Here is a 22,149-nt window from a genome sequence, read left to right as displayed (position 1 = left end):
TCGTCAACGCCTCTTTTTCTTGCATTTTGCTTGCTTTCATTTGAATTTCTGTACCTCTTCTCATGATCTCATCATTCTTGTGTTCAGATGCTTCTACCCGTTTTAACTTTTAAGACTTAGTGATCACTAATGAGAGGAAAGTAGGATATTGAAAATAGCCTAGATATATCTGAAAGTATCAATATCAACCGCTTTGCAGGGTTCTGAAACTTTGAAATATCCCAGAGTATCAATATCAACCGCTAAGTATTTTTCTGAACATTTTTTTGTTGCTGTAATTTTTTTTGGAGGAATTTAAATATCCAATCACAATCGTATTTGGACTATAACTGCTGACAAAACTTGGGTTCGAATTCAATTAAGATATTACTGTGAAGCAAGGGAATGCAAAACTGTCAAACTAAGTAACTAACGCCCCTCAATTAGGTGCGTACTGAACAATAAACAGCCTCAATAAAATATCACATGCAGTAAAAGAATACAACATAAACAATACAAGAATGGTGATTGTCCACCATGCCATAGATGACATTTAATATAAGCTTCCCTTCGAGCTACCAGCTTCGTAAACCCTATGGACATCCAAGTGAAACTCACCTCTTGTCCTCCCATTATTTCTTGGATCTTTTCTTTGCTCAATACTTGGTGAATCTTTGGAGGACTTCAAAGTAGTCGGGAAAAGTTTTTCGGGTGCAACCTGGATCCTTGATGGTTACAGGAACATCCGCACAGGCAGCAAGAGAGAACGCCATGGCCATTCTGTGATCATCATATGTGTGTCGATTGCTGTTACATTCAATCTCTCTGGAGGAGTGATGACACAGTAATCTGGCCCTTCTTCCACTGTCGCGCCAAGCTACAATGCAACCAAACAAGAATGTGTTTCATAAGTGTGTCCGACAAACCACAATAATGCTTCTACGCATATAAATTAGCAAAGGAACCCAACCTTTCTCAGTTCAGTGCAAACAGCAATCATTCGTTCCGTCTCCTTCACTCTCCAACTTGCCACTAAGAGCAGAGAAAATTAAAGAGAGAAATAATGAGGGTTGAGATAATTTTGGATTTCAAAAACTTTAAGTAAAACAAAGTATATATGACCAGATTCACTATGTGTAACCAGTCCAAACCGTTCAATACCAAACAGTCTGCAAAGCGAGCTGCTTTTTCCTGGGATGTATCTAACAGGACAACATATTTTGCTACTGAACTAGAATCCCACCTGGCTTTTACCATCTCTTAACATTTAAATTAACATATGAAAATTTAAGCTGACATAGGCAAGTATTTCTTGGATATATAATGTGAGTTGGCTCATAGAAACCCCTATAGGCTTGGCAAACACCAAGGCTGTCATGAGGACAGACTCTTGGGAGTGGACTTCTCTAGGATTCATGGAGTCACAATTTCAAAGTTAAACCAATCTAATGAGAATTTACACCCAACTCCGAGCTTTTTTTTTTTTTTTTTTTTTTAAATATGCATCTTATTCATATGAGAAGAAAGAAAGAAAAAAGTGAGTAAGAGACTCACCAATACAAGGAGGTGTTTAACAAAAAAGAAACATAAAAGTGAAAAATCCTAGCTAAGATACATCTGAAATAACATATCCCCACTCTAACATTAAGTTCCCAAAACAGTAGCCCCTTCTCTCCGAAAGCATCGATGTCCAAAGCCACAAGTTCGCTTTAATGTTACGAATAGTGGTTTCAATAGATGCGGGCTTGCTGTTAAAGATGGCATCGTTCCTTGTTCTCCAGTCTCCAGATAGACCACCACGTGGCATAAGGAACTAAAGGCCAAATGCATTTCCCATAGGCCGTAGTATTTGGCGACACCCAACTTCAAGCTTTTTAGGAGTTTCATCTTAACAGAATCATTAACTTTCAAGTCCTAATGAAGTGGAGTTCCAAGGAATTCAGTGCAACAGTAAAGGATGATGCTAACCACACTAGACCCCCAAGAATGCACCACACTCTTTGGCGTTATTTCCAAACATAGTCATTAACACTGTGTCACTGTGCGGATAGAGTAAATGGGCTTTCAAGTCCTAATGAAGTGAGGAATTCCACAGTGCAACAGTAAAGGAAGATGCTAACTACACTAGACCTCCAAGAATGCACCCCCACTCTTTGGAGTTATTTCCAAACTTACTCATTAAAACTGTGTGGATAGGGTAAATGGGGGTTTCCAAGACTGCTAGTTCTCTTTATAACTACTTTCCATCAAATTAAAACATACCATCTCTTATAGCAGTTGGGCCATCAGCAAAAAGTGCAACTACAGCCAGAGTCATGGCAACATCAGGCATTTTATTCATGTTGACATCAACAGCATGCAACCGTTTCCCTCTGGGTGGACCAGTAACTGTAACACTATTTTCTGACCAAGTAACTTTTGCTCCCATCATTTCTAGAACCTCAGCAAATTTCACATCTCCCTAAATAACAGCAAGAAAAGATTTTATGAAACACATTGGTCTCGAAGAACTCGTGGATAGATTATTATGGTCATAAAATCAGTAATAACAACAAGATACAGTGAGTGTCAATACCTGTAAACTGCTGGTTCCACAACCTTCCACTGTGACAGTCCCACCAGTAACTGCCGCGCCACCTAAGAAATAACTAGCACTTGATGCGTCACCCTCGACAAAAGCATTTCCAGGAGACCTGACGAGTTACAATTTATTCAATCAAATCAATTGTAAATAAGCTTGAATAAAATGCTACCACATCACAAATCTGAGAGACTTACTTGTACTTTTGACCACCTTGAACCAAGAAATGATCCCAGCTATCGCTATGCTCAACACTGACCCCAAACCTTTCCATCAATTTTAAAGTCATCTCAACATATGGAATTGAGATAAGTTTATCCATAATCTCAATCTCCACATCTCCAAGAGCCAAAGGAGCTGCCATGAGCAATGAAGTTAAGTACTGACTACTGATTGTCCCAGAGAGTTTCACCTGAAAAGCACATGTGTATTGAGTAACTTGGAAACAGGTATATCAACAACAACAACAACAACAACAATAACGAAAAGGGAAGAAGGAGACATTATTAGAGGTACAATTGCCAACTCTCTTCCTAAAGATCAACAAAAATGAACCCATACAAAAATCAGAAAGATAGTTAAATGCATGAAGAAGAGAACAACTCATCGTTATGCAGTTTATCTTTATGAAAAACAAATGAGACTTTATACACAGGTTGTAACTTGTAAAGGGATTCTTGGGCATGAACAAAGATACTTGGCAAAATATAAGATTCTTTCTCATAAAAGCCCATTGAACACATGGGTTTATCGGAGGACCAACATAGAGGTACCCCACATATGAAGGTAATAATTACTGAGTGCTACCAAAAAAAACAAGTACTCTTTTGACCCAATAAAGAGAAGTGGTTACTGAACAGAAGGCAATGACTATTTAGTAAATTTTATCAATGGGCAATTTTCATGCCTGACAAGCATTTTGACCAAAATGGAGGAGCAATTTCTGGATCAAGGTATTGACCAATACCTAAATAAACTAAAGGAACTAAAGGAACAATCCAGTTGAAGAAATAGAGCCATTAAATTAGGTTCATGTGTTTCACCTGATCATAATGAAACCTAAGAAATAGTTTTATTTTTTCATTTATTTTTCTTTTCATTCTTCTGACAGGCACAGAATAATTACATACACTAAAGGAGATAACTACAAATCGACAGCCCACTATGTTCTAAGAGATGATAAATCCTGCGGTTGATTTCCAAACAAACCAAATTAATTAGGAAAAGTTCACCTTTCCCCCAGGAAGGCCTCCATTTCCATTTACACGTAACAGGAGGACAATTAGTGCCCAGAAAACAATCAACATCTGCACCAAGCTGCTTCAAACCCACAACCAAGTCGCCAATTGGTCTCTCTCTCATCCTTGGGACTCCATCCAGGACATATCTGAATGCAATCACATAAAAAGAGGTGTCAGCTAAAAGACACATAAGTGAACTTAAGAAGCCCAGAGACGGTAAATTTATGGATCTCCTTTGTCAAGAAGCAACTATTTTCAATGGATTACAAGCAAAAATGTCTCCATACCGTTGATTACAAAACCAACAGTGTTTCAAAAATAAGTTTACAAAGTGAGAATTCTTTGTCACAATTCATAACACACCAGTACCCTGGGACTGGGAGTCCCAAGCATGAGGCTGAGGGACTTTGGAAAAAAAATATTATTTCCTGTATTGAGTTAGATATATAGACATAGTACCTGGCATTTCCACCAGCAGCAATAACTGCAGCAGTCAATGGACGCATTGCAGTCCCTGCGTTCCCTAGAAAAAGTTGAACTTCCTCTGTCGATTCTTTCCCAACAGGAAACTGTCCACCACATCCTTCAACAACAGCTCTGTTATTAGCACTGTCTACTTCCAGCTGTAGCCCGAGAGTCTTCAAAGCACCAAGCATATAATGAATATCCTCACTGTTTAACAAATTGTCCAACACCGTGGTTCCCTGAGGGAAAAAATAAATCAAGTTACCTCTCATCCAATTCTATCACAAGTATGCTACCCGAACTAATAAAATGATTACCTCAGAGAGAGCAGCGAGAAGAAGAATGCGATTGGACAAAGACTTAGAACCGGGTAACTTAACTACACCAGAGATTTCTTTAATGGGTTGCAAAACAATTTCTGGTACTTTTGAAGGTTTCTCAGCAGCAGCAACTGAAGAAGCATCAACTCTAAAACCACACTTACTATTATTATTAAACTTAACTGCTTTTCTACCAAAAACCAGGCTCAAACTTTTCGATTCTGATCCAATCCGAATACAATTCAAAGCTTTGGCGTTCCGAGATTTCGGCAAATCTGTAATGAAATTATTTCCGGTTTGTAAACATCTAGCCATGTTGCTAACTTGCGCCATTTCTGATTTCTTTTCTTTTCTTTTTTCTCTCTCTCTCTCGATTTCTTGTTGTGTTTAAATTTTGTTGTTGTTGAGTTTTTTTTTTGGCTTCACCTACCACCAACTTCTTTTGGCTTGGGACATATATCAAATAAGAAGAGTCTGCACGTTTTTAAGCTTTGAATTTCTTAGGGATGTCCAAACGGGTACCCGACCCGGCCCGAACCCGATTTTTCGGGTTTTGAACGGGTATCGGGTTACCCGGGCCCGGCCCTATTCTTTCGGGGTTCGGTTCGGGTTCGGGTATTTGTTGGATACATGTGACCAAACCCTACCCTAACCCTATATTTTCGGTGCCCGTCGGGTTCGATTCGGGTTTGGGTATGGTAAAAACGAAATATATGAAATAAAAGAATATTAAATCTCTTCATCGGGAACGTCGTTTTCGGTTATTAGATCTCAAGATCTCCGAAAAAAACCCTTTTTCATCTAATTAATCAAAAGCCATCTTCTTTTATTGGATTTGATCTGTTTTAACTTTAACATCGTAAAAGCCCAACAAATCATCAAAGATTCAAAACACACGCGATTGCATTTTTTTTCGAAAAGAAAGAAAAATAAGGCCAATGTAGGCAAGCAAAAAAAGCAATTCCAAAATGATAACTCAATAAGATTGATGGTTTTTTTTTGGGAGTTTCGACTTGTGGTGGTGTGAATCGACTTTGCCGATTTGATAATAAGATTGATGGCTTTTTGGGAGTTTGATTTCTTGTGGTGGTGTGAATCCGACTGTTGATTTCTTCGGCGCGTGTTACATTTAGAAAGATTTTTGAGGAGTCTTTGCAAATTTTAAGAGTGAATCTGAACTTAAGAAGACTATCAAAACCCACCAATCTCTTCATCATGTGAGCGTGTGATTGGGTTGTCTTGTTTTTTTGGGGGAGTTGTTGGAGGGAAGAGAAGAGAGTAGTAAGTGGCGGTCCAAAGGTAATTTGTTTGAAGACTAAAAAGTAAATAGTAATGAGAAAAAGAGTAAAAGTTTGTTGAAGATAAATAGATAATAAATGAAAATATAGTTGTTAGGAATTATGGTGCAGTTCGGTGTTCGGGTTTTGGTCGCATTTTTACCCTATATAACCTGGGTTTTGGGTTCGGGTTCGATCTGGATATGGTTTCGACTTTTTAACCCTTTTAACGGGTTTAGGGCCAAATTATCGGGTCGGGTTAGTCGGTCCGGGTTTAGATAGTGTGACCAAACCCGACCCTATGTATTTCGGTCAGGTTCGGGTTCGGTTTTGTCGCCTCGGCTGGTTCGGGGCGTTTTTTTTTTCGGGTTTTAGGCGGGTTTTGGGTTTGAGCAGAATGGACATCCCTAGAATTTCTTAGGATGTCCAAACGGCAATTCGACGCGCCCAACCCGATTTTTTCGGTTTTGAACGAATTATCGGGTTACGGGCGCCCTATTCTTCTTGGTCGGGTTCGGGTTCGGTTCATTTGTTGGATACATGTGACCAAACCCTACCCTAACCCTATGTTTGGTGCGCCGTCGGGTTCGGGTTCGGGTTTCGGTATGGTAAAACCCGACCCAAATATATGAAATAAAAGAATATTAAATCTCTTCATCGTGAACGTCATTTTCGCTTATTAGATCTCAAAAAAACCTCTTTTTCATCTAATTAATCAAAAGCCATCTTCTTTTATTGGATTTGATGCTTTAACTTTAACATCGTAAAGCCCACCCAACAATCGTGAAAAGATTCAAAACACACGCGGATCGCGATTTTTGAAAAGCAAAAGAAAAAAAATAGGCAAGCAAGCAAAGAATTCCAAGACAATAACTCAATAAGATTGATGGTTTTTTCGTGGGAGTTTCGACTTGTGGTGGTGTGAATCGACTGGCTGATTTATATGATAAGATTGATGGCTTTTGGGAGTTTCGGTTCTTGTGGTGGTGTGAATCCGACTGTTGATTTCTTCGGCGCTGGTGACCACATTTAGAAAGAGATATTTGAGGAGGTCTTCGCAAATTTTCCGGAAAGGAATCTGCAAAACTTAAGAAGACTATCAAACCCACCAATCTCTTCATCGCTTAACGCAATGTGATTGGGTTGTCTTTGTTTTTAGGGGAGTTGTTGGAGGGAAGAAGAGAGTAGTAAAGTGCGGTCGAAGGTAATTTGTCTTGAAGACCAAAAAGTAAATAGTAATGAGAAAAAGAGTAAAAAGTTTGTTGAAGATAAATAGATAATAAATGAAAATATAGTTGTTGGGAATTATGGTCCGTTCGTGTTTGGGTTTTGGTCGGGCATTTTTACCCTATATAACCTGGGTTTTGGGTTCGGTTCGGTCCGGATATGGTTTCGGGCTTTTAACCCTTTTAACGGGTTTAGGGCCAAATTATCGGTCGGGTTCGGGGCGGTCCTGTTTAGATAGTGTGACCAAACCCGACCTATGTATTTCGGTCCGGTTCGGGTTCGGGTTTTGTCGGGCCTCGGGCGGGGGTTCGGTCGCGGTTTTTTTTTTTTTTTGGGCGGGTTTGGGTTTGAGCGAAATGGACATCCCTAAATTTCTTAGGGATGTCCAAACGCACTACCGACAGGCGAACCCGATTTTTCGGTTTTGAATCCATTATCGGGTTACGGGGCCTACTTCTTCTTGGTCGGGTTCGGGTTCGGTATTTGTTGGATACATGTGACCAAACCCTACCCTAACCCTATGTTTTGGTGCCGTCGGGTTCGGGTTCGGGTTTTCGTATGGTAAAACCCAAAATATATGAAATAAAAGAATATTAAATCTCTTCATCGAACGTCATTTTCGGTTATTAGATCTCAAAAAAAACTCTTTTTCATCTAATTAATCAAAAGCCATCTTCTTTTATCGATTTGATCCGTTTAACTTTAACATCGTAAAGCCACCCAACAAATGAAAAAGATTCAAAACACACACGGATTAAATTTTTGAAAAGCAAAAGAAAAGAAAATAGACCAAGCAAAGCAGTTAATTCCAAGACAATAACTTCAATAAGATTGATGGTTTTTGGGAGTTTCGACTTCTGTGGTGGTGTGAATCGACTTCGTTGATTTGACATAAGATTGATGGCTTTTGGGAGTTTCCGTTTCTTTGTGGTGGTGTGAATCCGGACCCGCTGATTTCTTTCGGCCTTGGTGACCCATTTAAAAGAGATATTTGAGGAGAGGCCGCAAATTTTCCGGTGAATCTGGAACTTAAGAAGACTATCAAACCCACCAATCTCTTCATCATGACGCGTGTGATTGGGTTGTGCTTGTTTTGGGGAGTTGTTGGAAGAGAGAAAAGAGTAGTAAAGAGTGCGGTCCAAAGGTAATTTGTCTTGAAGACCAAAAGTAAATAGTAATGAAAAAAAAAGTAAAGTTTGTTGAAGATAAATAGATAATAAATGAAAATATAGTTGTTGGGAATTATGGTCCTGTTCGGTTCTGTTTTGGTCCGCATTTTACCCTATATAACCGGGTTTTGGGTTCGGGTTCTGGTCTCGATATGGTTTGGGCTTTTAACCCTTTTAATCGGGTTTAGGGCCAAATTATCTGCCTGGTTCGGTCGGTCCGGGTTTAGATAGTGTGACCAAACCCGACCCTATGTATTTCGGTCCGGGTTGGGTTCGGTTTTGTCTGCCTCCGAGGGGTTCGTCTTTTTCGGGTTTTGGGCGGGTTTCGGGTTTCGGCGAATGGACATCCCTTAATTTCCAAACGGATGTCCAAACGAATTCGACCAACCCGATTTTTTTTCGGTTTTGAATCCAGATCGGGTTACGGGCCGCCTATTTTTCTTTCGGTTCGGGTTCGGTTGTATTTATTGGATACATGTGAACCCTACCCTAACCCTATGTTTCCCGCAAATTCGGGTTCGGGTTCGGGTTTCTGTTTCATGGTAAAACCGGAAATATAATAAAAAAGAATATTAAATCTCTTCATCAGGGACGCCATTTTCGCTTATTAGATCTCAAGAAAAAACCTCTTTTCATCTAATTAATCAAAAGCCATCTTCTTTTATTGGATTTGATCCGCTTTAACTTTAATCATCGAAGCCCACCCAACAAATATCAAAGATTAAAACACACGCGAGTTTGCGATTTTTGAAAAGCGAAAGAAAAAAAAATAGACCAAGCAAAGCAAGCAATTCCAAAGCATAATAACTCAATAAGATTGATGGTTTTTTGGGAGTTTCGACTTCTTGTGGTGGTGTGAATCGACACCGTTGATTGATTGATAAGATTGATGGCTTTTTGGGAGTTTCACTTTGTGGTGGTGTGAATCCGACCGTTGATTTCTTTCGGCCTTGGTGACCACATTTAAAAAGAGATATTTGAGGAGGTCTTTAAATTTTCCGAGTGAATCTGGCTTACTTAAGAAGACCATCAAACCCACCAATCTCTTCATCATGAACGTGTGATTGGGTTATGTTGTTTTTAGTTGTTGGAGGGAAGAAAGAAGTAGTAAAGAAGTGCGGTCCAAAGGTAATTTTGTCTTGAAGACCAAAAGTAAATAGTAATGAAAAAAAGAGTAAAAGTTTGTTGAAGATAAATAGATAATAAATGAAAATATAGTTGTTGGGAATTATGGTGCGGTTCGGGTTCGGGTTTTGGTCGGGCATTTTTACCCTATATAACCGGGTTTTTGGGTTGGGTTCGATGCGGATATGGTTTCGGGCTTTTAACCCTTTTAACGGGTTTAGGGCCAAATTATCTCCAATCGGTTCCGGGTCCGGTCCGGGTTTAGATAGTGTGACCAAACCCGACCCTATGTATTTCGGTGCCGGTTCGGGTTCGGGTTTTGTCGCCTCGGCGCGGTTCGGGTTTTTTTTTTGGTTTTGGGCGGGTTTGGGTTTGAGGCGAGAATGGACATCCCTAGAATTTCTTAGATGGATCCAAACGGCACCGACCCGCCCGATTCCGATTTTTGAGCGGTGAACGGGTTCACGGGCGGCCCTACCTATTCTTTTGGTCGGGTTCGGGTTCGGGTATTTGTTGGATACATGTGACCAAACCCTACCCTAACCCTATGTTTGCATTACCGTCCCGGGTTCGAGGTTCGGGTTTGGGTATGGTAAAACCCGAAATATATGAAATAAAAGAATATTAAATCTCTTCATCGTGGAACGCCATTTTCAGTTATTAGATCTCGAAAAAACTCTTTTTTCATCTAATTAATCAAAAGCCATCTTCTTTTATTGGATTTGATCCGTTTAACTTTAACATCGTAAAACCACCCAAACAAATCAAAAGATTCAAAACACACGGGATTGCGTTTTTGAAAAGCAAAAAGAAAGAAAAATAGACCAAAAGCAAAGCAATTCCAAGACAATAACTCAATAAGATTGATGGTTTTTTTTGAGTTTCACTTCTTGTGGTGGTGTGAATCGACTGATTGATTTGGCAATAAGATTGATGGCTTTTTGGGGTTCGGTTCTTGTGGTGGTGTGAATCCGACTGCGATTGATTTCTTTCGACCTTGGTGACCACATTTAGAAAGAGATATTTGAGGAGGTCTTTGCAAATTTTCCGGTGAATCTGAAACTTAAGAAGACTATCAAAACCCACCAATCTCTTAAATCATGTAGCGTGTGATTGGGTTGTGCTTGTTTTTGGGGAGTTGTTGGAGGGAAGAGAGAGAAAGTAGTAAGGAGATGCGGTCAAAAGGTAATTTGTCTTGAAGACCAAAAAAATAGTAATGAGAAAAAGAAAAAAAGTTTGTTGAAGATAAATAGATAATAAATGAAAATATAGTTGTTGGGAATTATGGTGCGGTTCGGGTTCGGGTTTTGGTGGGGCATTTTACCCTATATAACCTGGTTTTGGGTTCGGGTTCGGTCCGGATATGGTTTCGGGCTTTTAACCCTTTTAACGGGTTTAGGGCCAAATTATCGGGGTCCTGTTCCGGTCGGTCCGGGTTTAGATAGTGTGACCAAACCCGACCCTATGTATTTCGGTCCGGGTTCGGGTTCGGGTTTTGCCTCGCCTCGAGGTTCAAGGTTGGTTTTTTTTGGGTTTTAGGTTTCGGGGTTTTGAGGCGGAATGGACATCCCTAGAATTTCTTAGGGATGTCCAAACGCAATACCCGACGGCCCGAACCGATTTTTTCGGTTTTGAACGGGTATCGGGTTACTCGGCCCTACCTATTCTTTTGGTCGGGTTCGGTTCGGCATTTGTTGGATACATGTGACCAAACCCTACCCTAACCCTATGTTTCGTGGTCAGATTCGGGTTCGGTTTGGTTTATGGTAAAACCGAAATATATGAAATAAAAGAATATTAAATCTCTTCATCGGGAACGTCGTTTTCGGTTATTAGATCTCAAGATCTCAAAAAAAAAAACCTCTTTTTCATCTAATTAATCAAAAGCCATCTTCTTTTATTGGATTTGATCCGCTTTAACTTTAACATCGTAAAAGTCCACCCAACAAATCGTGAAAGATTCAAAACACAGGATTGCATTTTTGAAAAGCAAAAGAAAAGAAAAATAAAACCAAAACAAAGCAAGAATTCCAAAGCATATAACTTCAATAAGATTGATGGTTTTTGGGTTCGTTTCGACTTCGTGGTGTGTGAATCGACTCATTGATTTGATAAAATTGATGGCTTTTGGGAGTTTTGGTTTAACCAACTGGTGTGAATCCGACTGTTGATTTCTTTCGCGCAGTGACCATTTAGAAAGAGATATTTGAGGAAGTCTTTGCAAATTTTCTCGAAATGAATCTGAAACTTAAGAAGACTATCAAACCCACCAATCTCTTCATCATGAGCGTGTGATTAGGTTGTCTTTGTTTTGGGGAGTTGTTGGAGGAAGAAGAAGAGAGTAGTAAGAGTAAAGTCAAAGGTAATTTGTCTTGAAGACCAAAAGTAAATAGTAATGAAAAAAGTAAAAGTTTGTTGAAGATAAATAGATAATAAATGAAAATATAGTTGTTAGGAATTATGGTGCGTTCGGGTTCGGTTTTGGTCGGGCATTTTACCCTATATAACCGGGTTTTGGGTTGGGTTCGGTCCTGATATGGTTTCGGCTTTTAACCCTTTTAATCGGGTTTAGGGCCAAATTATCGGTTCGGGTTCGGTCGGTTCGGTCGGTCCGGGTTTAGATAGTGTGACAAACCCCGACCCTATGTATTTCGGTCCAGGTTCGGGTTCGGGTTTTGTCGGCTCGAGGCGGGTTCGGGTCTGGTTTTTTTTTCGGTTTTAGGCGGGTTTGGTTTTGGCGAGAATGGACATCCCTAGAATTTCTTCTTCTTCTTCTTACCAAGTTACCATGTAGGTGTGGATATCCCAGCCGAGGCCCATGAAGTTTAGACCCGTTAATCCGTTATATATACAGTTTTTTTATTTTTCTTTTTGAACAAATTTTGCTATATGTGATACATTTACACTCGATCTAATTGTTGTATGGTACAAGAAATTGTATAAATTTAATAAGTTTTATCATAGAGTACACTCTAAACTTTAATTTTGACTAGTTTTTGTTAAGTTGTATGGATTGAGAGAAGATACAAAAATGAATTAAATAAAATTTTACGGAATTCCAAAATTTAAATCATATGTTCTATTTCATGAAAAGCTCGTTTGGCTTAATTCGATTAATTCACTCTTTTAGGGTTTATTAAAGTTGAGCTAGATTGTATTGAGAAATACAAGTTTTATTTTTCTAATGTTTACAATCACATAGAATTAATTTTAATGTTTGGCTAAACAAATCAGTAATAATTCATGTCATATTTAATATTTTTTTTTATTTGTTAAATTTCTTTTATTATTACTACGCGCCTCACTTTAATAAGGAGCGTGCCACGCTTTGCGCCAAAAACACAAAAATGATACTTGAGCCTTAGGTGTGCCTTAATGCCTTGACTACGCTAGAATTAATTACTCAAGCACTAATGGATTTGGATCCACCATATTTAGAATCCATTAATGCTTTGTTTTAAAGTATTTCATCTATATTGAGCTAAATCGTAAACATGTAAATAATTCATTTTGTACAAATAATTTATTGATTATGAACAAAAAAGCTTCTGTCTAAATAAAATATTATAGATGAGTCATTCACGCATGTGATCATTTTGTGGGTCAAAATATTATAGATGCATCATGCATGTGCTGCACAGTATCGCGAGGGCTGCACATGTTTAAGGCGTTTATTAATTTGTTTTCCTAACTACATGAGTAGGACCTAGCAATTTATACAAATAGAATAAATCCCACGCGACTATTGCGGTTTGGTGATTATCGAAAAAAGAAAAAAGACTAGTGAGGTTTGGTGAGGTTTTTTGTCACTTTTATGGTTGAGTGAATCTCTCATCCATCTCCCAACAACCATAACAAGCAACAGCAACAACATCAATACACGATTACATGCGCTGATCACTGATGTACGGTACCAAACCTCCTTGGTAGTCAGTTGTTTTTTGTTATAAATTAGTATATAGATGTTTCAAGGGGTTTTAGATATTGGTTAATAGAGAATTAGACATTTAAGACTAAATAATGTCTAATTAGAGATTGGTCCTAGTTCCCGTCTGTGGACAAGTTTGGCCGTGACCAATCTAGTTATATTTTCAAATTCCCATAATACTCTTTATTGTGCGCTGCACGTGAGCAACAACAAGCTCCACCAAATGTGCAGCAGCAAACTCCACCATATGGGCAACAACAAGCTCCACCAAATGTGCAGCAGCAAACTCCACCATATGGGCAGCAACAAGCTCCACCAAATGTGCAGCAGCAAACTCCACCATATGGGCAGCAACAAACTCTTCCAAATGGGCAGCAGCATGCTCCCCCAAATATACAACAACAAAGAGCTAGTATGAGATGTAAACTCTGTTTCAAATTAGTCCCAAAAGAATCACAACCTACCGAAAGATAAAAGCCCCAACTAAATCAATAATGATCTAATATTTTTGTGCCCAAATAAAAAACTGCACATACTCTATAAGTTTTTGGATCCGTCGTGTCATAATAATTTGTTAAGAAAATTTCTAGCTGCCGGAAGGAGTCCTATGGCCCCACACTGACTTATTTTATTACACTAACTTATTTTATTAGATAGATTATAGATTGTGCTTCTTGGCTACTTTAGTAATGTAGGAATTTACAATTCTTTTTGAACATGCCTTGATACTCATGGTTTTAAAAATTGTTACTTGCACTTCAAGAAAAAGTTAAAGTGAATTTTCATTTATCGCCCAGCTCTCAGTCCCCACCCCCCTAGGGTTCGAAATGCTAAAATGTCACTTAAGATCATTTGCAATGCAAGTCAAAATAATTCCCCTCTTATTTACCTCCACGTAGACACTTATTCCTCCTCATTTCACTAAAACGGTGAAAAACAAGATAAAGCTGTGCAATGTAAAGGTGGAAAAAAAATCTCGGCAAGATGTTAGATTCCGTCTAGAAGCTTTTTGATCGAGACGGAATGTAACATCCCGTCCGGTATTTTATCTGAAGTTAAAAAAAATTGAAAAAAACACGCGAGACGGAATGAAACATTCCGTCCGAAAATAAAATTGAAAAAAACACACGAGACGGAATTCAACATCCCGTCCGAAGTTAACAAGTCAGTCACTATCTCGGTAGAAGGTTTCACCTTGATTCCAATTGGGGGAAATAATCACCAGTTTTTCATCTCTGCATTGGACACCTTTTTTTCAACAAAACTGGTGACTATAGTCACAAACCCCCCTTATCCGCCTGCATTGCAAATGCTCTAAAACCATCCGATATGTTGTTTATGGGAACTACGCACTCCATGTCTCCATGTGTATTTTAAGGGCAAATGACAATTTCATTATACCGTGAGTCCGTGAATGAGATATTTTCACCTCTTGTAGTTTTTCCGGTAAAGTGAAATGTATCTCTAGCCGACCAATTTTTTCACCCTGACCAGGCTAATTGAAATTTGGAGCAAGGTTGCTTCAATGGACCACTTCCTTAGATGTTGATTGCCTCATACTTGGTGCGTATACGTTATCAGTCACAATGAAAAATCGTGACCGGTCTTGCTGACTGTGATATAGAGCTCCTCTTAGTAGAAAATAATGGAAATGGTAATTGAAAAAAAATAAAAAAAATAAAAAAAATCGATCAGTGTACTCCTTCAAGAGTTGACCAGTTTAAAATAAACTAATTGGATTAAGATTGCTCAACTTGAGTAATCAGGTACAGTTTATTATTCAGCATTGAACAGATTATCCGGATCGCGGTCCAAATGTCCAATACGGCAATAGTGCAATACATTCTACGGTAGTCCTGTAGAAGATATTTTGATTCAGCAAGATGAAGTGATGAACGTTATTTTTGAGTATTAAAGTCGAAGCATATAGTCAATATGATGGACAGGATGGTTATATGAACTCCACTTAAAATGACTCAAAAAAAAACACTCCACTACTAAATATAATGAATTAGAAGCTAATTTTTTGTGTAGATGTTCTCTACACAATAGAGATCATTCTCACAAAAAATCAATTCATTTGAAAATGTACAATCTCATCAAAAATCTTTTATAATGTTATGAAATTATCCAACGATCTATATTCTTTTAATTTTGGTACAATTTTTGACAATGTTAAATATATTCAATTGAACTGATTTTTTGTAGGAATAATCTCTATCATGCGATGTATATCCTCATAAAAAATTAGCTCTCAATTCATATTGTAAGTCCACTATTATGAGTGGAGTAACTTTGGAGTCACTATAAGGTGGAGTTCATATAACCATCCCCTATGATGAATTCAACTTTAAACATGCACCTTTTGTTGCAGTTAAATTGAAACTTTGAAAGCTGAAGCCCAACGATGAAATGATGAATCATGGCCTCATACTAAAGGATTTCCGAGGAGGAAACATCAGTTGAATAGCTAGGGTTCATTTATCTCTTGCTGTATATTTCTCCCATCTCCCTTACATTTTCTAGCATCAAGTATGAACTCGCGAATATCCATTTAGACAACCAGTTCATATATCAATTTAACCATTAAAACTTCTGGACCAGCATTAGTCATCTGTCATTACTACATAATTCGAAGTTTCAAACCCCACGTACGTGAGAATTACATTGTCATATAGTCATATAGAGTGAACTGAGAATATGCCATATTCCCTCGGAACTCATGCACTGTTACTCGTTCACTTAAGTGACAGAGGAATTGGAAACTTGTAGACAGGAGACAAAATTAGAGCTCGTCTCTTATAAATCTCATTGTCATCAATATATTTTGTGGAAGTAGGACAACGTTGATATTTTAGCCAAAGGGGCCAGCATCTTCACCATTCGAAAGGTGTCAAACAAATATCTTTCCTTTCCCAACTCATTTATAGGCCTCAAAACACTATGGATAGTAGGATCACCTTAGCCATGGCCGATGACTGTGAATAGATTAGTAGGACCACTTCAATTTCATAAGATTGAGCTATGCGTCTATCCCATAATATATGGCTAGAATTCACCCCATCCAATTTGTGTCTTGAAATCCAACACTTCCATCCATATAAGATTACAAACAAACGTCGAACTTCAAAGTTCAAACACATCATTATTCACAATCCCTCCCCTTGAAAATTTAAAGATACTTTCATTCAAAACCCATCCATTTTTATAGGCTTCAGACATCCACAAGGTTTTACCTATTACCAGACTGCAAACTGGACTGCGCCACAGATTGATATATAGCGCGCAATTGAGTTTATTAAACCCACGTTTCCTTGAAATTGTTACAAAATTAAATAAAACCAGTGAGAAGATTACATAATATGACAGACTCTCCAGTCATGATTAAATTTGGAGACTCCGCTGTTCATGAGGACGCAAAAATAAAAGAAAAAGAAAGCTCACATTTTTTATTTTTATCAGAGAAGCCATCATTCTAAACTCACTCTCAAGAGTAGCCTCTTCTCCATCGTATTTTCAACTTGGAAACGCAGGAACCAAAACCCAAATGCCAAATATTTTGAAGTTGAAGAAAAAAATATCAAACATTGCTAAACAAATCTAAAGAAGTGATTTGGCTGCTGCAATGACAGCTTCTGCTGTAATGCCATATTCCTTGTAAATTTTCCCTGCAGGTGCACTAGCTCCAAACTTGTCGATTCCAATAGCTTTTCCTCCACTTCCTACAATCTTATGCCACCCAAATGTAGATCCTGCCTCAATACTAACCCTGGCGGTGACAGCAGCAGGGAAGACACTCTCCTTATACTCATCAGACTGTTCCTCATACAACTCCCAAGAAACTAAAGAGACCACCCGAACAGTTTTCCCTTCCTTCCTGAGTTCATCTGCAGCCTTGGAAGCAATCTCTAATTCGGAACCGGTGGCGGTCAGGATGACATCTGGCTTGTTACCTGTTGAATTGTCTGAAATGATATATCCTCCCTTCTCAACACCTTCAATGGATGTTCCAAGAAGATTTGGAAGCTTTTGGCGGGAAAGGGCGAGGATTGAGGGTCTCTTCCTGTTGTCGACTGCAACCTTGTATGCCCCAGCAGTCTCATTTCCATCAGCTGGACGGAGCATCAGAATGTTGGGCATGGCTCTGAAACTTGCAAGGTGCTCAATGGGTTGATGAGTTGGACCATCCTCTCCGAGCCCAATTGAGTCATGGGTCATCACATAAATTACTCCAGACTCGGACAAGGCAGAAATTCTAATGGCAGCCCTCATGTAATCAGTGAACACAAAGAAGGTTGCACAGTAGGGGATATAACCAGGGCTGTGGAGGCAAATCCCATTGCAGATGGCACCCATTGCATGCTCCCTAACACCAAAGCGGATATTTCTCTCCTCAGGGGTGTTCTTTTGGAAGTCCCCAAACATCTTCAGCAAGGTCATGTTGGAGGAAGCAAGATCTGCACTACCACCAACAAGCCCAGGGAGAACTGGTGCTAGTGCATTGAGGCAAGCCTGAGACAGGTTTCGGGTGGCATCCCCAGGGATCTCTGGTGTGTATTTCTGGGGACAAGCAGACCAAGAATCAGAAAAATGATCCAACAACCCATGAGCATACAATTCAATAAATATTCATCTCAAAGAGCAATGAAACCGATCTAAACACAACTCACAGGAAGAGCCTTCTCCCAGCCGGTAGGCAGTTCACCAGTAATAAGGGATTTCAGCTCAGCAGCATCCTCCTTGTACTTCTTCTCGTACTCTGCAAATTTAGCATTCCATTCAGCCTCAAGAGAAGCACCTTCGGGAATATGTCGACTCCAATGCCTGTAAGAAAAATCAACCAAACCCATTTGAGGATCATATACTAAATTCTAGTTGATCCTAGAGGCATTGTTGAGTTCTTACTTCTTGACATCTTCTGGCACATGGAAAGGTTCATATGGCCAGCCAAGGTTCTGCCTTGTGGCATCAACTTCCTTGGCACCCAGAGCACTACCGTGTACACTGTATGAGTTTGCCTTGTTTGGTGATCCAAACCCAATGGTAGTAGTCACCTGATATGACACCAAATTTCAAATATACTGTCAACACCATTTGACAAAAGGACTTGAAGTATAATAAGTTTCTAAGGATCTCACAGGAACTATACCTTAATCAAAGTGGGTTTGTCTTTGACAGATTTTGCTTCCTCGATGGCAGCACGGATCTCATCATACCCGGTGTTTCCATTCTTGACCCAAATAACATGCCACCCTAAACCCTCAAAACGTGTATCAACACTCTCAGTGAATGCAATTGCAGTGTCACCATCAATGGAGATGTGGTTGTCATCGTAGAAAGCAATCAGCTTTCCAAGTCCCCAATGGCCAGCAAGCGAACAGGCTTCGTTTGAAATCCCCTCCATTTGACAACCATCACCAAGAATACAATATCTGATCATATCAAAGTATAAAAAATCAAGTAAGTCAAATATCTAAGTAAATATAAACAAGTAAAAACTAGATGGTGACTAGCTGGGTTTTTACGTGTAATGGTCGACAATCTCACTGTCGGGTTTGTTGAAACGAGCAGCCAAATGCTTCTCCGCAAGGGCCAATCCAACGGCATTGCAAACACCTTGGCCAAGAGGACCTACAAAGAAATCATACAAATAAGAAAGTGTGTAAAATACAAAAGTTCCCCAAGAGTAAGAAAATTACTAAAGAAACAGAAACAAACCAGTAGTAACTTCTACACCAGGTGTCTCAAAATTCTCAGGATGACCCGGGGTTCTGCTTCCCCATTGTCTAAATTGTTTCAAGTCTTCCTCCTACAAAATCCATTCCAACCGTAATCAGATTCAACAACGTAACTACCAAACTCATAAAGGCATTGCTATCCTTAAATTTGGTGCAATTAAACAAACGTAAGTAACAACTTGCTGAGTCAGATCCAATTAAATTAAAACATAGGCATTTTGCTTACCAGAACAGAGTCGTAGCCAGCGAGATGAAGGAGAGCATATTGAAGCATGCAACCATGACCAGCAGAAAGAACAAAACGATCACGGTTAAACCAATAAGGATTTTTAGGATTATACCTCATAACTTCATCATATAAAATATGACCCATTGGAGCACAACCCATGGGTAAACCCGGATGACCCGAATTAGCTTTCTCAACTGCATCAATTGCTAAAAACCTTATTGTATTCACTGATTTATCAACCAATGCTGTTTCTGTCGTTTCCAATGTTTCAACTGCCGCTGAACGGATTACTGAACGTGAAACGAGTTGGCTTTTACGAGATCTCGTTGAAACACGTGTTGATGATTTAAGAGAACGGTTTGCAGTGAGTGTTGTGAGAAGAGAAAGACGGTCTGTAGAAGCTTGGTTGTGATGATGGGCTATTGTTCGGCCCACTAGTGCTTGTGATACTGTTAGTGATGATGAAGCAGCCATAGTTTGTTTATCAAGATTTGAAGAGAGAGAGAGAGAGAGAGAGTTTTCCTATCTCTCTTCTTCTTCTACGCTTTGAAAATGGTTAGAGATGACGAGAGAGGGTGAGAGAGAAGAGAGAAGAGAGAAAGAGGATTTAAGGTGTTTTTCGTTATAGACGAGGAGACTTTGTAAGATGAGCGTTGGATATTGAGGGAAGGAGATCTGGGCCGTTGGGAGAGGGTAGGAAATGAGGACCTTCCAATTTTTTTTTTTTTAAATTTATAAGTTTTGACATTGTTTTCTCAGTTATTTTTTGGTTTGACAAGTGGAAAAAAGGCTTGAAATACTGAAATTCTGATTTATTTTACATTTGGATAAGAACTAAATGACATTTAAATGAGTATACTGTTTTTGGATAATTCAACTTCAATTGGGCTTGCTAATGATTGTGCAATTCTGCTAATGATTCTAAACTTGATAGAGTAGGTATGTAGTGATTATTTTGGTTAGGCAGTTTAGGACTTCAGGCATTGTCAATTTGTCATGTATTTGTTTTTATTTTCGCCATTAATAACTTCTTAGAATTCGTAATTTCAAACCATAATCTTTGAAATCACTTTCTATTTAAGAATATTATGGTATATACTAAATTATACCGAATAGGCGAATGTCTTATCCATTTGCTTGAAGGCCAACATTTCTGCTGATAGGGAAGGCTGCCAAGTCGGACGCCTTTTCACCACTTAAAAATCTAATCACTTCAGAAAAGTCCTAGTTGGCAAAAGTACGAGTGTCAACCTAATTATCCAGCCACTGGGATACATCGTCATTGGTGTTGTTGTACCTCAGTCCTCAAGGTGGCAATGCGGCATAGACACAGATCTCGTCTGCAATCTTGAATGTTGAAATAACCCTAGTCCCTAGATTGAACATTAAAGTTGAACAGCATTGTACAAATTGTCCATATTCAGGGTACCCGGGGAAATTTTGGTATTTTCCGCGAAAAAAAAAATGTAAAAACAGATGTATATCACCGGTATTGGAAAACATAAGCAGTGGAGGACCAGAAACCTGATATAATGGGGTCATAGGAAGCTGCTAGTTCTTGTGAATTCTCACGCAAGGCTTGGATTCAACCGTTACTGGATGTGAACCTATTCATAATTCATGTCCACGTGTAGATATTAGGAAAAGACTTGCATGAAATAAGCACCGAAGCACGGCTTTTGCCTGTTCGAGTATTCGATCGGTTAAATTGTAAATCAAACTATCAAAGTGGGTTGTTGAGATTTGAGGTATAAGCCTTTTTTATTAGAAAATAATTTCAAAAGGCAAAGCGGGTTGGTGAGGAAGACACATTGTCAATAAGAGCCATCATTATTTTAAGCTCATATCAGAACATTAAATTTAACTAATTTTCTCAACTAATCTATTAGACTAATGATCAACATGGACTTCAATCTCGGCAATGGATCTGAAATTGAAACCAGATTCAGAAAAACGTTAAGATGTAGGCCGTAGGCGTAGTGAGATCATATGGCCATATACAAACATCATAATTGCGCACATTCATCCATAAAATTTCTGACCCTTATGTCATCAGTAGGGCTTTACACTGTTCTTTTGTCTTATTTTGATAACAAAGTATTCCCATTTCCCAGTCTTCACCAAATTTGTACGTCTGGGAACAAATTATTCCGAATTCTGGCATGCATCGATCTTCAAAGTAGAAAGAAGGGATCCAAGACTCGTTTGCAGGTGGAGCTGAATGACAAGCGGAATGACTAAATTTATACACGTATGAATAACTATAGCCCTCAGACTAGATGCAAAGGCGAAGAGGTTTACACTATGGCTAACCATTTTTATCCGATCAAGTTTGCTTCTGACAGTAAAGCATATTACTGCAGTCAAACAAACCATAGCATAAGTAGTCCTAAGTCCTAACAAGAACCGGACTTTCTGCACACTCTCCACAGTTATCCCATTATGTCCCAGCATTCAGATGACAGGAATTAGATGACAGGAAGTAGAGCTTCAAGATGGAAACAACTAACAAATACTTCCAGTTGAAACTGTATTAACACGGTAGGCACACTATGCATGCTGGGTAAGTTAGGAATTACGCATAACGAGTCTGCATACAAAAAACCCGTCAATCTTGATGTAACAAATAACAACCACAGCTCCACTACAGCTCTAAAACAGAATGACGCCAAGGGTAGCATTCCTTCTGCTTAGAAGGCTGTCTAAGCAATGTATGTTTTTCTATCCACGGAGGAAAGGTCAATCCAATGTCGGCATGTTCTTACTGCATTGTCCTTGTATTTAATCACCAAGTACTAGTAAGATGCGTGATAGGCAACCACAACCTCAATTCAAATTTGGGGTTCATTCTCAAGACGAGAATCCTGAGA

The 22,149-nt window shown here is 39.0% G+C and overlaps 2 protein-coding genes across 2 annotated transcripts; both read right to left on the bottom strand.

Annotated features, from left to right (window-relative positions):
• Nucleotides 1–625: 625 nt before the first annotated feature.
• Nucleotides 626–5,063, bottom strand: LOC147513212 (RNA 3'-terminal phosphate cyclase/enolpyruvate transferase, alpha/beta). Its single transcript, XM_086596223.1, is given in 10 exon segments — nt 626–776; nt 779–856; nt 950–1,011; nt 2,242–2,440; nt 2,555–2,672; nt 2,758–2,972; nt 3,793–3,828; nt 3,830–3,947; nt 4,261–4,505; nt 4,584–5,063. Coding segments are annotated over 10 exon segments (1,548 nt in total). The 5' UTR covers nt 4,920–5,063; the 3' UTR covers nt 626–635.
• An 11,558-nt stretch (nt 5,064–16,621) lies between these two features.
• On the bottom strand, nt 16,622–20,036 carry LOC147513211 (Transketolase). Its single transcript, XM_086596222.1, has 7 exons — nt 19,277–20,036; nt 19,031–19,121; nt 18,838–18,943; nt 18,462–18,744; nt 18,218–18,366; nt 17,983–18,136; nt 16,622–17,872 (listed from the first exon to the last, which is right to left on the bottom strand). The coding sequence occupies exons 1-7, from the start codon at nt 19,751–19,753 to the stop codon at nt 16,913–16,915; spliced, it is 2,220 nt and encodes a 739-aa protein (XP_086452348.1). The 5' UTR covers nt 19,754–20,036; the 3' UTR covers nt 16,622–16,912.
• Between the last annotated feature and the right edge of the window lie 2,113 nt (nt 20,037–22,149).

Source organism: Coptis chinensis, chromosome 3 (genome assembly GCF_015680905.1).
Source record: "Coptis chinensis isolate HL-2020 chromosome 3, ASM1568090v1, whole genome shotgun sequence".
Lineage (NCBI taxonomy): Eukaryota > Viridiplantae > Streptophyta > Magnoliopsida > Ranunculales > Ranunculaceae > Coptis > Coptis chinensis.
This window is presented reverse-complemented; position numbering and strand designations above follow the sequence as displayed.

Coding starts and splice junctions, on each gene's coding strand:
- LOC147513211 (XM_086596222.1), bottom strand. CDS start 19,753: ATGGCTGCTTCATCATCACTAACAGTATCACAAGCACTAGTGGGCCGA. Junction 18,944..19,030: donor TGGTGTAGAAGTTACTACTG/GTTTGTTTCTGT, acceptor ATTTCTTTGTAG/GTCCTCTTGGCCAAGGTGTT. Junction 18,367..18,461: donor ACAAACCCACTTTGATTAAG/GTATAGTTCCTG, acceptor GTGTCATATCAG/GTGACTACTACCATTGGGTT.